Genomic DNA, 13,567 nt, shown 5'->3' with positions numbered 1-13,567 from the left:
TTTACAAAAAAAAGTCCTTCAAACGCAATACGAACGAGATATAGACGAAAATGAGTATAGGAAGTGCAAAATAAAGTACCGCATTTAGTCTAGAAAAGCTGAATCAAGCTTTGGTATAAAATTTGAACAAAGGCACTAGCTATCTAACCAAGTAGTTGGTTGCTGGCGATGTAAATTTTTTGTGTGCGCAGGTGGAAGGATGGTACGGAGTGAGAGCTGCGTCATATGCCCTTTCAGCAGTCTCGACGCTAACGCTTCACTGTATTTTGTTATATGGATTAACGCTGTTGGTCGTGTCGTAGTTTTTATAAACAAAGGAGAGGTGTTTATTCTCACGTGTAGTAAATAAAAAAAATATACTATAAACAAACATTGAGGGGAAAATAATCTAAGTTCAAAAAAGAAACTGAAGCATTTTCTTTTATTTTTTAAAGTCTTAACATCCTGAAAATCTGTAATTAGCGTTTCACGAATATAGTATTCCATCGCTACTTGTTATTTTATCATTCAATTAATAAAATGTGAAATTGCAGAAAGAAAATATAAATCGATCTGAGTTTTTTTTTTTTTTTTTTTTTTTTTTTTTAATTAAAGAAAACAAAAACAAATCATTAATCCCTCAAGTCTTTATAAGGGTTTTCTTAAACTATAAAAGAAGTATTTGTTTTAAACGGTATCCAAGAGACGATAAACCATTGTTAGTCTTTTGAGATAAATGTCATTCTTTGTTATAATAACCTCCTGATGCATATTAATAAATTGTTCTAAAATATGATTTCAAAGTTTCTTTGTTAGTAATTTAAAGTATCCTTTACAGAAAGAAATAAGATAACATGATATTTACTTTTTGAAATGTAAAATTCAAATTTTTATCTAATATCAATAACTTGACAATGTCATTCAATTAAATGGCTTTAATGCAAAAACTATAGAAGATCTGTAATGAAGGCAGAAACATATGAGGACACCAGAGTTGTTTAAATATTTTCGATTCAACAAAACTAAGATTAATACGGATAAGACATTTTCAAAGCATATCAATTGGTATGCTGAGATGGAAACCAACAACTTATTTGCAATAATATCGTCAAAAAAAAAAAAAAAAAAAGATGAAATAAATCTATTGGCTACTTTACTAGTTTAATATGAGGAAAAATATAATTAGGTATTGAAATTTTGTTTTTATTTTTTGTTTGCAAAATGTTTTTGCTTGCTTAGTTCAAGTACTAACAATAACCTGTAAAATTGCGCATCAAATACTCCGTTATCTTAATTCAGGTTATCCTGCCAAATTTTTACCCAACTCAACGACAAAATAATCAAAATCACGATTTTTAAACTCGTGGCTCGTTGTTTCAATAGTTCTAGTCGCTTTTTTAATAAAAATCTAATGTCGACTAGAAATCCCGCTCAATCGCATTGGGGTGTTCCTAAAGGACAAAGAACGGAGCTCTATGTATACAACACCTTAACTCATAGCAAGGTGCCTTTTGTTTCAAATGGTTCCAACTTAACATGGTACTGCTGTGGACCTACGGTATATGATGCTAGTCATATGGGGCATGCTCGTAATTATGTGACAACTGATATCCTTCGAAGAATCTTACAATCTTATTTTGGATATAACATTACATTTGTACAAAACGTTACTGATATAGATGACAAAATTATCCTTAGAGCTCGTCAACAATATTTATTTGAAGAATATAAAAAGCAGCAAGGTACTAACAAATCCCATTCAGAAGCTCGTGAAAAGGTTACTGAGGCTTGGTTTGCATATGCCAAGAAAAATCTTCCTGAACCTCCCTCCTCGATGAGTGAATGGCCTCAATGGCTCGCATCCCATGATATTCCCACTTTAGCTATCAACAATCCCAAGTTACCCATGCATGTGGATGCTTTAAAGTCTGCTTTGGACGCTCTTCAGGTGAGTGAAGCTTCTGAAATCATTTCTTTGGATGGGTTTTGGCCCAAGGTACAAGATGTTTTGGTCCCATTGCTTGATGCAGAATTGGGTAGCACCGTGACTGATCCTGCAATCTTTCGTAAACTTGCAGCTTATTGGGAAGATGACTTCAACAAGGACATGGCTAATCTGAATGTCTTGCCACCTACTGCTGTTACGCGAGTTTCGGAATATGTTCCTGAAATCGTAGATTTTGTTCAGCGCATTATCGATCGCGGTTATGCTTATCCAGTTACAGACGGTAGCGTTTACTTCGACACAGAGGCTTTCGAAAAAGGTGGTCATTTTTATGCTAAATTGGAGCCCTGGAATAAAGGAAATCGAGAGTTAATTGCTGAGGGCGAGGGTTCCTTGGCTGCTCTCACCGGTAAAAAGCGTCCGGGAGACTTTGCGCTTTGGAAGGCCAGTAAACCTGGTGAACCCTCTTGGGATAGTCCTTGGTCCAAAGGACGTCCTGGTTGGCATATCGAATGTTCTGTCATGGCTAGCGCTCTACTTGGTTCCAATATTGATATTCACTCTGGTGGAATTGATTTGGCATTCCCTCATCACGATAATGAGTTGGCACAAAGTGAGGCCTATTTTGACTGTCCCCAATGGGTGAATTATTTCTTTCATGCAGGTCATTTGCATATTGAAGGCCAGAAAATGTCTAAATCTCTTAAAAATTTTATCACTATTAAAGAAATTTTAAAGAAGTTTACACCTAGACAATTACGCTTGGCATTCTTACTTCAACAATGGAACACTCAACTCGATTTTAAGGAGACCCTTTTGGCATATGTCTTAAACATTGAACAAGCCTTAGAGAATTTCTTCCGGACTGTTAGAGCTCTCATGAATGAAACTGAAGGTGTAAGCGCTAATGGGGGTCACGTACCTGAAAAATTTGATAAGCTAGAAATTGAGTTACTTGAAAAATTCCAACAAACTCAGCAAAATACCCATCTTGCTCTTTGTGATAGTTTTAATACTCCTTTGGTCATGCAACACATTGATAATTTGGTTACTCAAGCCAACATTTATATTCGTGAAGTTGGTCAACAACCTTGCTCACGTTTACTTGGACAAATTGCATCATGGATCACTTCGATGCTCCAAATTTTTGGCCTCGATGAAAACGGCCACCCCAACGCTGTTGGATGGTCATCATCGAAAGGAAGTTCTTCGGAGAACACTGATGCCATGCCATACATTAGGGCTGTATCTTCATTCCGCGATCGTGTAAGGGAGCTTTGCATTGCTAAAGCTTCTTCTCAGGAGATTCTCAAAGCTTGTGATATATTTAGAGACTATGATATGGCTGCACTTGGTGTTAGTTTTAATGATCGTCCCCAAGGTTCTGCACTTGTCAAACTTGTTGATGCTGAAGAGTTAATTGCTGCTAGGGAGCAAAAGCTTGAAGAGGAGAGAGCTAAGCAAGCTAAGAAAGCACAAGCAAAAGCCGAACAGGAAAAGAAGCAAGTGGAACGTGTTATGAAGGGAAAGACATCACCATCAGAGATGTTTAAAATGTTCAAAGAATACCTTTCATTCGATGAAGCGGGTTTACCTACAAAAATGCGCGGCGAAGACGGCTCGGAAATAGACGTTCCCAAAAGCCGTAAGAAAAAATTGCAAAAAGAATACGCTCAACAAGAAAAATTACATAAGGAGTATTTGTCGTATATTGAATCTAACAAATCTTGAGTGCTAGTCATTTCTAGTGTTTGATACTGGTGTAAAAATAAGAGAGGAAGTCGAATTTTATAAAATCAATATAATACTACCTTTTACAGTGAACTCTTGTTTGTATTTTGATATATTGTTTTATTATAGCAATCTAATTCCCTCAGTGCGCATATCCTGATACAACTTGTAAATCGTTAGCCCTTAATCGCACTGATAGCTACTTTAATGAACAGGTTATGGATGAGTTGGAGATACTTCTTCGTAGATTCCGTAAGTTTAATATAGCAAAAAATGTATATATATATCTACCTCAACTTGCTCAAAGGCGTTTAGCGAGATATTTCACATATAGTAGCTTATTACCCTATTACCTCAATTAGTAATAATTAGCCGCTAAGCTTATGAATTGAAACATGAAGCACTGTTCGACGTTATACAAATTAATTATCCGCCTTTACCAATTCCATTACACATTTTCAAACATTTAAATATTTTAAAAAATGCAGATTGCTATTATTGCTGCTGGTTGTTTTTGGGGAGTCCAAGAAGTGTATCTTAGAAAGTTCATCCCTGCAGCTGCCATTTTAAAAACTTCTGTAGGATATACGGGAGGAATCACTGCAGATCCTACATACAAAGAAGTTTGTACTAATACTACTAATCATGCGGAAGCCTTAAAGATTGAATTCGATGAAAAATTGACTAGTTACGATAAGATTATTGAATTTTTCTTTGCCATGCACGATCCCACTACGTCTAATCAGCAGGGTAATGACATTGGTACTCAGTATCGTTCCGCAATCTTTACTACAAATCCTGAACAGGCAACCATTGCTAAAAGAGTCATGAACGAGGTGCAGGCAAAGCATTATCCTAATAAGAAAATTGTAACCCAAATTCTTCCAGCTGGTAAATGGTGGGATGCCGAAGATTATCATCAGCTTTACCTTGAAAAAAATCCTGATGGGTACAGGTGCAGCTCACGTATGAATATTAAATGCCAAGTAAACCAGAAAGTGTTACTAACTCATTCGATTAGATTTTTTGCGTTGGAATGTTTTTGAGTAAAAGTGACGAAACATAGATTGCGTGTTTCTTTTTCCATTTTGTTTTTCTTAAGTTGGGATTGCAAACTTAGTTATGTGGTACAGACCAAGACTGGTCTGAAGCTAAGTACGATGTCAAAATGCTACTTAATTAGTACTATTATTGTTGTGAGTTCCAAAAATCATATAGTTTTGTTCGCATATAATTATGCAACTGATTAGAAATTTACTTCTTTCAACGTTCTATATTTCCTTGTTCGTTGAGTGCATTAGTCCATGTAGAAGAAGGGTTTTGGATGTATGGAAGTAGATCATTAAGTGTATCATGTGCTTCTTTAGCTAAATTTTTTTCATTCATTCCATAAACTGTTTTCTCCAATTTTTGAATTAACGATTGCATTCTGGATATACAATCTTCAGTTGCTTTTTCTTCCCGCCGCGATCTGTGTCGATAACCCTTCATTTTCTTTGTCAATATCCAACAGATCCTGATTAAGCTTATCAAGAAGTTCTCTTTTATGAGAATACAAATGTGCTTTTAGAATTTCTTGAGGCTGTTTATTACTAATGTCAACCTCTGACTCTCCATGCAATTTGCGAAATTCAGCATCATGAATGCATTCATCTAGCATATCCAATTTTTTGTTTAAATCTCTTTCTTTAATCAGGTTTGCGTACTCTTGTTTACACGATTTCTCAAAGAACTCAATCAGCTGCTGATGGATGACTGCTATAACTTTCCCCTTTTTCATGGAAGGAAAACATTGTGCGAACTTTTCCAAAGGAATGTGAGCTATAGTTTCTGACAAAGTTCTCGATAAAAAGGCATCCAGCTGCTCCTTTCGACTAGTCATATAAAGTAATCCCAAATAATTTATAGTAATTTAAGCCTGAATTAGCGACAAAGATGAACTTGCGAAGCAATGAAAATACGTTTGAATAACAGCAACGTTACTATTTAGATTTTTTGTGTAAATCTATCTTAAATAAAAGAAATTATGAACGTATTACTGTAATTCAATTGTCTTTAATTCACTCCTAAATGGCATGGGTCCGAAAATATATATAAAATTGGTTCAGAATTAGCTTTTCCTAGTTGTTCTCAGATTTTTAAGTAAATTCACGTTTGTCGTGTGGTCCGGGAGAAATGCTTTGTTTACATTGAACATAGCGTAATGCATTGCAGTTTCTAATAATTTCTTATAAGCGAGGGCTAACTACTTTTATATTGGGGAACTTCTGACAGCTGAAATCCTGCTGTTTGCCTTTGCGTGCATTCGCTCACTTGATGGATATTTTTCATAAAAGTTACAATGTGATTCTATCACCTCCCAAAGTTCAGCAGGCGGATGAAACGATATCGAAGCTCTGTGATCGGTTGGAACATGCTACGCTTTTTGAAGATCGAAAAGCTGCTGCTCTCGGAATTAAGAGCTTTGCGAGAGAGTTTAAGGAGGTATGATTTTTTTAAATACTAGTTTGAGGTTGCTTTTTTATTTAATTTTGTTCGATTGGGACTAACAAATTTAGCTCGTGGCTGCTCATGGCTTAAAAGGCATAATTCAATCTTTACACAGAGACTATGATGATCCTGAACTTTTAAAAGTTACTTTAGAAACATGCTTAATTTTGACGCGACACGATGACGACTCAAGAGCTTCAGATACTGGGTTGTGGATAGCAGATCAGTTTATCCTGAACCAAGACAATATTCAATGTCTTTTGCAAAGCATATCCCACAAAGATTTCTATGTTCGTCTATATTCTGTTGAATTGTTCTCTGCTATTTTATCATGCCGGCCCACTGAATTGAAAGATTGTCTTCAAACATTTCCTTCTGCTATCTCCAGTATAATGGTTCCACTTCGAGACTCCATTGAGCCAGTTCGAAATGCAGATCTTTATTTTTTGTCAGAATTGGTGAAGGACTGCACAAGCATCCAGAAGTTGGTGGTATTTGAAAACGCTTTTGAGACATTATTTTCATTGCTAGAAAATGAAGGTGGTGTCGATGGTGGTATAATAGCACTAGAAGCCTTGAAATTTCTGAACGTTCTACTTAAAGATAACATTTCTAACCAAAATTATTTCCGTGAGTCCAACCACATTCCTTCTTTACTTAAGCTTTTGTCCGTTGACACTTTTGTTGATGGAACTTGGGACACTTCTCGTGTACAGTGTGTTATAGAAGCCTTATATGCTCTTCAATCATTAGTACCAATTGGCTTATCTTCTAGTATTGCTAATCAAAATGCTGTTGTCTCCAATCACGGCATTGATGTTTTACTCACACTTGCTACTCACCCTGATTTATTATTCTTTGACGTTCAAAAAATTAGCTGGATAACTTTAGCGCACGTCGTATATTCTAATGCTCGAGCTCAAAATAGTTTTGTCGACTCTACTTTTTTTGATATAAAAAATACCGATGTTTTGACGTGTTTGTTTGATTATCTCTTTCTTTCTTCTATTTCACCTTCACATCGCTATTCCGTGGCTTTTTTCCTAAGGTCATTAACCTCCGAAAATGATGAGCTTTCATCGAAGTTTTTAAAGCAAATTATTCATGCATACACCCATAAACAAGATAATCGGCTCAATATAATTCAAGGATATTTGGATTTAGTACATTTGTCCGATCAAGATCAGTATGATAATTGGTTCACTAGCACAATCCTTACCTACCTTGTTATTGATAATGACCAGAGAAAATATCTTTTGTGCTCGATTCCTTTGTTCCAAGATATGGACAATGACGAGGATTCCGAAAGTGAAGACAAAGTCACCTTTATTCAATGCGTATCTACCAAGTTAATAGCTACTTTAAGACATGAGAACGCGCTTCAAAATTGTGTTGGTTATCTAACACTATTAATCGCTCTGGTTTATGGTAATCCTGATAGTGTCAAAGACTTTTTGTCGGAAAGTAGCATTTTGCAAACATTTTTGACGGCGCTAATGGATGAATCGTCTTCAGCAAATTCCGTTATTCAAGGCATGATAGCTGTATTCTTATCATTGGTTTACTATTATTGTCCAATAGAGTCTCCGGTATCTAAATCTGATGTCTACAATGCAATCACTTCTGCTGTCAAGCGCGACGTGTTCATTAATAGGCTACAACGGCTTCGCAGGATGAACTTATACGAGATCACGTTCCTGTCAATGAAGCAGAAGATGGTAATTGCAATGACATCCTCTTTGACACTACATTTGTGAATTTCTTTAAGGATAATTTTTACCGCCTTAAGCACGCTATAGACGACGCCGCTGACGCATTCAATACTAAAATTGGTGAAATCAATACATTGGATGCGTTTGACGAAGCACAAAAGCAATTGAAAAGTTTGAGGGAAGAGATTGATAACACTAAAGAAGCATTAGACCTTTCTGTCAAAGAAAGATCTATTCAAGAAGAGAAGTTGAATGAAAGTCTCAAGACTAGCAAAACAAATCTAGAAGAACAAACACAACTGGCAGAAAAATACCATGAAGAGTTATTAGATAATCAGCAAAAATTATATGATTTGAGAATTGAACTAGATTATACGAAGTCGAATTGTAAACAAATGGAGGAGGAAATGCAAGTTTTGAGAGAAGGTCACGAATCCGAAATCAAAGATTTCATCGAGGAACATTCAAAACTTACCAAACAGTTGGATGATATAAAAAACCAGTTTGGAATAATCAGCTCCAAAAATAGGGATTTGTTATCTGAGTTAGAAAAGTCGAAGTCACTGAATAATTCTCTGGCTGCATTAGAATCCAAAAACAAAAAGCTAGAAAATGACCTTAATTTGCTTACTGAAAAGCTCAATAAGAAGAATGCCGATACAGAGTCCTTCAAAAATACAATTCGTGAAGCTGAATTGTCCAAGAAAGCACTGAATGATAATCTTGGTAACAAAGAAAACATAATTTCGGATTTGAAGAATAAACTTAGCGAGGAATCTACACGTTTGCAAGAGCTGCAATCGCAGTTGAATCAAGACAAAAACCAAATTGAAACCTTGAACGAGAGAATATCTGCTGCTGCTGATGAATTGAGTTCAATGGAATCTATCAATAAAAATCAAGCTAATGAGTTAAAATTAGCAAAGCAGAAGTGCAGCAATTTACAGGAGAAAATTAATTTTGGTAACAAACTTGCCAAAGAACATACTGAAAAAATTTCTTCACTGGAAAAAGATTTGGAGGCAGCGACGAAAACAGCTTCAACTTTAAGCAAAGAACTAAAAACGGTTAAAAGTGAAAACGATTCTCTTAAGAGCGTATCAAATGATGACCAGAATAAAGAAAAAAGCGTTAATAACGAGAAGTTTAAAGAAGTTTCTCAAGCATTAGCCGAAGCCAATGAGAAGTTAAATGCGCGTGACGAAGAGATTGAGAGGTTAAAGGTTGACATTATTGGCTTGCAAAACGCGTCGTTAAACATGCAATCATTGAAGGACAGTGACAACCGAACAATTTCAGATTTAGAGAGTAAAAATAAAGAGTTAGAGAAAAAACTCAAGGAAGCTGATGAATATTGGTTGCTGATAGTTGAAGAATTAGAGTCGAAGAGAACTAAAGACAAGGAATTGCTTAGACAATGCGGTCAAGCTGTTTCCGAGGATGAACAAAGCGAAGAGGAGTAATTAATTAAAATATCATTCAAAAATATATATAATAAAAATTTTTTATCAGATTTTTAAACATTTTCAGACCAGGATTTTGCTAACATCCAAAAATGCTCAGCTCCTCCTTGTTCTTCTAAGTAACTCTTTGCGTCGTTTTCAGATGGACAACTTCTAAACGACCAGTAACGAAAAGCTCGCCTACCAATTTCTCCTTCCCATACTAAATTGCATGTGTTTTCTGTATAATTTAATTCCCGTCCTTCAGTATCCACTAATTTATTTCCTTGTGCTATAATGGAATTTCTTGAAGTATCAGTCCAGTCGATTCTTTCAAGCATTAGTCTTTTTAATTTTTTGATAGCTTTTTGTCCAGCTTCAAAAATTACTAAATTAAAATTCGCATTCAAGATACACACACCGGTAGCTCCCCATTGTTTCGCATTAAGGTCAATTTTCAAACGATGAGGCCTATGAGCAAGGTATTTAATACTAAATAAGTTAGTACAGTAAATTAGCCAAAATACATATTTACACAAAACATAAACAGAGATGCAATAGTTGTAGATACATACCGAAATACCAAACAACGTAGACCGGCAGCTGAATCCTCATCTTTCTTACGGAATGCCTTCTCTTTTCGCTCCTCCGGAGTTAATTTCCGTTCCTCATTCTCTCGCTCATGTCGAAGACGTCTTTCTTCAACCTGCTTTCGAACTTCTGCTTCTATTTTAGTAGGGTCTTTTATAGCATCATCTCCTAAAACGTGCATTAAATTAGAAAGCTTGACTTTCGGTGGCTCTGGAGGTTCAATTCCAAGTAACTGACGGTCTTGTTTTTCCTTTCGAGCTTCAGCCCGAGTCTGTCTTCTTATTTTCTTTTGCTCCTAAAAAATAATCAGCAATTAATCAACTTTCAAATAATTTACCTTTTTAGTTAAGAAGACGGAATGAGATGACGGTTGGTTTTTTGCATAAGGAGGGAGAACAGGTATAGGATGTTGAATAGCTGAGTTGATAATTGATTGTGGACCATCAATTAGCCAGTTATTTTCATCACCATAGTCATTATAATCCTTTATAAAGGGTAAGTCCCACCATTCAATGTTGGGAATTGTATCTCTTCCAATAGACTTGCTCGTAATGTCAAGTTCATCTTCAATCCCTGCCTTATGCGAGTGTAAAGCTATTCTTTTTTTGAGATCCTCCAATCTGGCCTGTCGACGAGCTTGATTAGCTTCTTCTATAAACTTGCCAGATTCGTTTAAATGCAAATTCCTTGAACCCCTAGTTTTCCGTGATTCCTTCGTTCGAGGATCATAAAATGGTGAATCCTCTAATCTAGGAGTAGGGGCTGTATCAAGAAAAGGATTTTGTTCTGTAATAGCAGGTGGTTTCAATAGTTGGTGCTGCGATAAAGAAACACCCTTTGTCGAAAAAGAAGCAGTTCGTTTACGATTTTCAGGTGTTAAAATTGTGTTTTGAATGTTACCATCTAAAAGCACTGGATGGATTCCAACTTTTAATCCCCCTTTGGCACCATTACTATCATCTCTGAACAAGCCTTCAGATTTGGGTATATTGGCATTCTACAAACGATTAGCAACTGCAAATAACAAAAATAAAAAAACTTACAAATCTCTTGGCTGTCTTTTCCTTAAGCTCTGATATACGATTTTGTATCGTTTCCATTCCAGCATTATTCCCATTTTCAGAGCGTTTTTCCCAAGGCACTTGAGCTTGTTGTGCAAGACGCTGCTCTAATTGTAAACGTCTTCTTTTAATTTCTTCCATCTATATTGAATTAGATATTCGTCCATTAGTTTTATATTTTTGAAACATACAGCGTTAGGCTTATTTTGAGAATTCGGCGAAGAACTTTCCCTCAATTGAGACGATTCTAAACGCCTCTTGTTACGATCCATCAGTTAATTGAAAGCAGTAGTTTAATTTGCAAAGCTGGGAATACGAATTTGTACAACGACTGTGCGTGTAAACTTTGAAAAACTCAGATTCGTGGTCTAAATATAAACTGTGAACTTTACATTAACGCTTAAATTCAAAAAAATGCATATAGTAAAAAAACTTGACAGTTTTTTGTGTCCTTCAATCTTTAACCTAGTTGGTCCATTCAAGGAGTGTGGTGGCACATACCGCCTAAGTATAGTTTGTTGCGATACTTGTATTCAAAAACTAAGCAGACATGTTAACAATGGAGTCTATTTCATTAAAAAAAATTAATATACTACGATATTGAGAGGAACTGCCCAGGTCTGAGCAAAGGATGGGAAGGTTAAAACTAGCAAATTGGTATTCTTTTCGCCATTGAATAATAAGTAAGAGAGTAGCTAAAAAAATGTACAATCCAATCCATCGTCAAAATTCCAAACCAATATCTCGCTACTATGAGTACATGCAATAATACGTCTGTGGTCAAACTGCAGACCGAACACACGAGAATTTCTACTATTATGCAATACACAGTGTTGCTCGCCAGTGTTGAAATTCCAAATTCGAACAGTGCCATCGTAACCGCCTGAAACAATTTTTTCATCATTAAATCGCACAGTGCGGATCAAATCTTCGTGACCTTGAAGCATACGAAGCAGTTTACCGGAACTTGCTTCAAATATCCTAATTGTAAGGTCCGAAGAGCCTGAAACAATAAATTTACCATTATATTGAGCACATGCTATTCCACGTTGATGAGCATGAATAATGCGAATGCAATGGCCAGTAGTTATGTCCCAAGTGCGTAGAGTGCGATCGCTGCTTGCTGTGACAATTAATCCAGTTTTCGAAGAATATTGTACAGAATTTACAGAAGCAAGATGACCACGCAAAACATGCATACAAGCTTCAGCAGGGGAGGTGGCATCTAACCTCCATACTCGAGCTGTGTGGTCCCTTGAAGAAGATATAATGTAATTTTCGGATACAACGACACCTAGCACATTATCTGTATGTCCGAAATAAACTTTTAATGGGCGTCGGTTTTGCCAATCCCATATAATAATTGTTGAATCAGAAGAACCAGAAACAAGAAGATTTCTTCGTCTACAAAAGTCCAAACACAGGACGCTTCCAGAATGGCCGTATAATTTATAAAGAATAAATCGAGAATTTACATCCCACACACTTACTGTTCGATCTTTAGACCCGCTGACCATGATTTCGTCATCATATTGAACACAATAAACACTATCCAATGTAGCACGAAAATCCTGGTCTGCAGGGAAGCGTATAGAGGGGTTATTGAATGTAGATACTAGAAATCTACCATGTCTCCAATTACTATCCAAATGGGCGTGTTCTTTGTATAGATAGGACCAGTTTAACAAGGGCCGGCCGTTGGAGTCGAAGATAAACTGTTGCGGTAGAAACATTGTACCATAGGGTCCTATGATATTTTGCTGCTTTAGAAAATTTTCGAATCTTGGTTGAGGAAACTTGTGTGTCCTTCTCCAAGCTTCAAATTCATTTAGCACATTTTCATTTACAAACCAACCCTTTTGCATATATAAAGCCTTCCAAATTCCAGGATCTTCCAATAGACGCTTCCAGCGCTTTGACATAAGCTTGCACTTACATAGATCAAGCTGATCTAAGTAACTAAACACCCTCAAACTAACCTCTTCAGGAAATACCTACATTAACGGATATTAGTTATATTATACAGGGAATTGAAAACTTCATACTTCTGTGAAATCTGTAAATAACAGAGAACGAACGTGATTGTAAACAGCAACTACCCCTTCTTTGGATAAGGAAGCCAACAGATCACGAATTAAGTCTTCTTTATATTAGTAAAATGAAAAGAGTACAAATTAAAAAAGAAGTAAAGCCGTGAGCTTCAAAAAAAACATACCAATTCTATTATTTTCATGAGACAGCGGATTTAGGCAAGGAACCGGACTTGAGGTACTGAAATCACTGCAAGATGTCAAATCTGACACCTTGCTAACCACATTTTTGCCATTGTCGTCCTGGTTCATTCCTAAAGTTTTCAAGATCCCAAGCTATTACATATGGTAGTCATACGACACGGGGCATATCTGTATCAAACTGAAATGGGCGTAGACCTTTGTTCAAGTCAGCAGGCCTTTATAATAAACTATCAATTCAATTCACAACCTTCCGATATGAGTTTCCTTCTACAAGTGAAAAAAAATAATATTTGCGATAAGCGCTTTGGTTTTGGTAGAATGTACCGAAGTATTAATACGTATTGTATATATATTATGGCAAAAGACCAAGTATTTAACATTC

The 13,567-nt window shown here is 36.1% G+C and overlaps 7 protein-coding genes and 6 long non-coding RNA genes across 13 annotated transcripts; 6 read left to right on the top strand and 7 right to left on the bottom strand.

Moving 5' to 3' along the window:
• Positions 1-10: 10 nt before the first annotated feature.
• Positions 11-327, top strand: SPOM_SPNCRNA.3990. The gene has a single exon (NR_193351.1). It is a non-coding gene; the product is annotated as a non-coding RNA (long non-coding RNA).
• Positions 136-486, bottom strand: SPOM_SPAC29E6.07 (uncharacterized protein; the record flags this gene model as incomplete). Its single annotated transcript, NM_001019994.1, has 1 exon — positions 136-486. One exon carries the CDS (start codon positions 484-486, stop codon positions 136-138), a length of 351 nt encoding a protein of 116 aa, NP_594565.1.
• Positions 487-1,218: 732 nt separating this feature from the next.
• SPOM_SPNCRNA.3989 lies at positions 1,219-1,543 on the bottom strand. Its single transcript, NR_193350.1, has one exon. It is a non-coding gene; the product is annotated as a non-coding RNA (long non-coding RNA).
• SPOM_SPAC29E6.06C (cysteine--tRNA(Cys) ligase Crs1) lies at positions 1,302-3,746 on the top strand. Its single transcript, NM_001019993.3, has one exon. The coding sequence runs from the start codon at positions 1,391-1,393 to the stop codon at positions 3,653-3,655; it is 2,265 nt and encodes a 754-aa protein (NP_594564.1). The 5' UTR covers positions 1,302-1,390; the 3' UTR covers positions 3,656-3,746.
• SPOM_SPNCRNA.3988 lies at positions 1,713-2,629 on the bottom strand. The gene has a single exon (NR_193349.1). It is a non-coding gene; the product is annotated as a non-coding RNA (long non-coding RNA).
• Positions 3,052-3,710, bottom strand: SPOM_SPNCRNA.3987. Its single transcript, NR_193348.1, has one exon. It is a non-coding gene; the product is annotated as a non-coding RNA (long non-coding RNA).
• A 337-nt stretch (positions 3,747-4,083) lies between the features above and the next one.
• On the top strand, positions 4,084-5,632 carry mxr1 (peptide methionine sulfoxide reductase). Its single transcript, NM_001019992.3, has 2 exons — positions 4,084-4,621; positions 4,677-5,632. The coding sequence occupies exons 1-2, from the start codon at positions 4,138-4,140 to the stop codon at positions 4,703-4,705; spliced, it is 513 nt and encodes a 170-aa protein (NP_594563.1). The 5' UTR covers positions 4,084-4,137; the 3' UTR covers positions 4,706-5,632.
• On the bottom strand, positions 4,919-5,812 carry nnf1 (MIS12/MIND complex subunit Nnf1; the record flags this gene model as incomplete). The annotated part of the gene is given in 2 exon segments (NM_001019991.3): positions 4,919-5,118; positions 5,120-5,812. Coding segments are annotated over 2 exon segments (618 nt in total). The 5' UTR covers positions 5,538-5,812.
• Positions 5,714-11,431, bottom strand: prp3 (U4/U5/U6 small nuclear ribonucleoprotein complex subunit Prp3). Its single transcript, NM_001019989.3, has 5 exons — positions 11,143-11,431; positions 10,934-11,092; positions 10,228-10,887; positions 9,875-10,185; positions 5,714-9,791 (listed from the first exon to the last, which is right to left on the bottom strand). Exons 1-5 carry the CDS (start codon positions 11,221-11,223, stop codon positions 9,374-9,376), a joined length of 1,629 nt encoding a protein of 542 aa, NP_594560.1. The 5' UTR covers positions 11,224-11,431; the 3' UTR covers positions 5,714-9,373.
• Positions 5,940-9,320, top strand: uso1 (ER to Golgi tether Uso1; the record flags this gene model as incomplete). Its single annotated transcript, NM_001431003.1, is given in 3 exon segments — positions 5,940-6,139; positions 6,214-7,816; positions 7,816-9,320. Coding segments are annotated over 3 exon segments (3,276 nt in total). The 5' UTR covers positions 5,940-5,971.
• SPOM_SPNCRNA.3986 lies at positions 10,473-11,481 on the top strand. Its single transcript, NR_193347.1, has one exon. It is a non-coding gene; the product is annotated as a non-coding RNA (long non-coding RNA).
• pof11 (F-box/WD repeat protein Pof11) lies at positions 11,442-13,528 on the bottom strand. Its single transcript, NM_001019988.3, has 3 exons — positions 13,167-13,528; positions 12,997-13,091; positions 11,442-12,945 (listed from the first exon to the last, which is right to left on the bottom strand). Exons 1-3 carry the CDS (start codon positions 13,291-13,293, stop codon positions 11,647-11,649), a joined length of 1,521 nt encoding a protein of 506 aa, NP_594559.1. The 5' UTR covers positions 13,294-13,528; the 3' UTR covers positions 11,442-11,646.
• Positions 11,484-13,423, top strand: SPOM_SPNCRNA.3985. Its single transcript, NR_193346.1, has one exon. It is a non-coding gene; the product is annotated as a non-coding RNA (long non-coding RNA).
• Positions 13,529-13,567: the final 39 nt, after the last annotated feature.

The sequence above is a fragment of the Schizosaccharomyces pombe genome (assembly GCF_000002945.2).
Source record: "Schizosaccharomyces pombe strain 972h- genome assembly, chromosome: I".
Classification (NCBI taxonomy): domain Eukaryota; kingdom Fungi; phylum Ascomycota; class Schizosaccharomycetes; order Schizosaccharomycetales; family Schizosaccharomycetaceae; genus Schizosaccharomyces; species Schizosaccharomyces pombe.
This window is presented reverse-complemented; position numbering and strand designations above follow the sequence as displayed.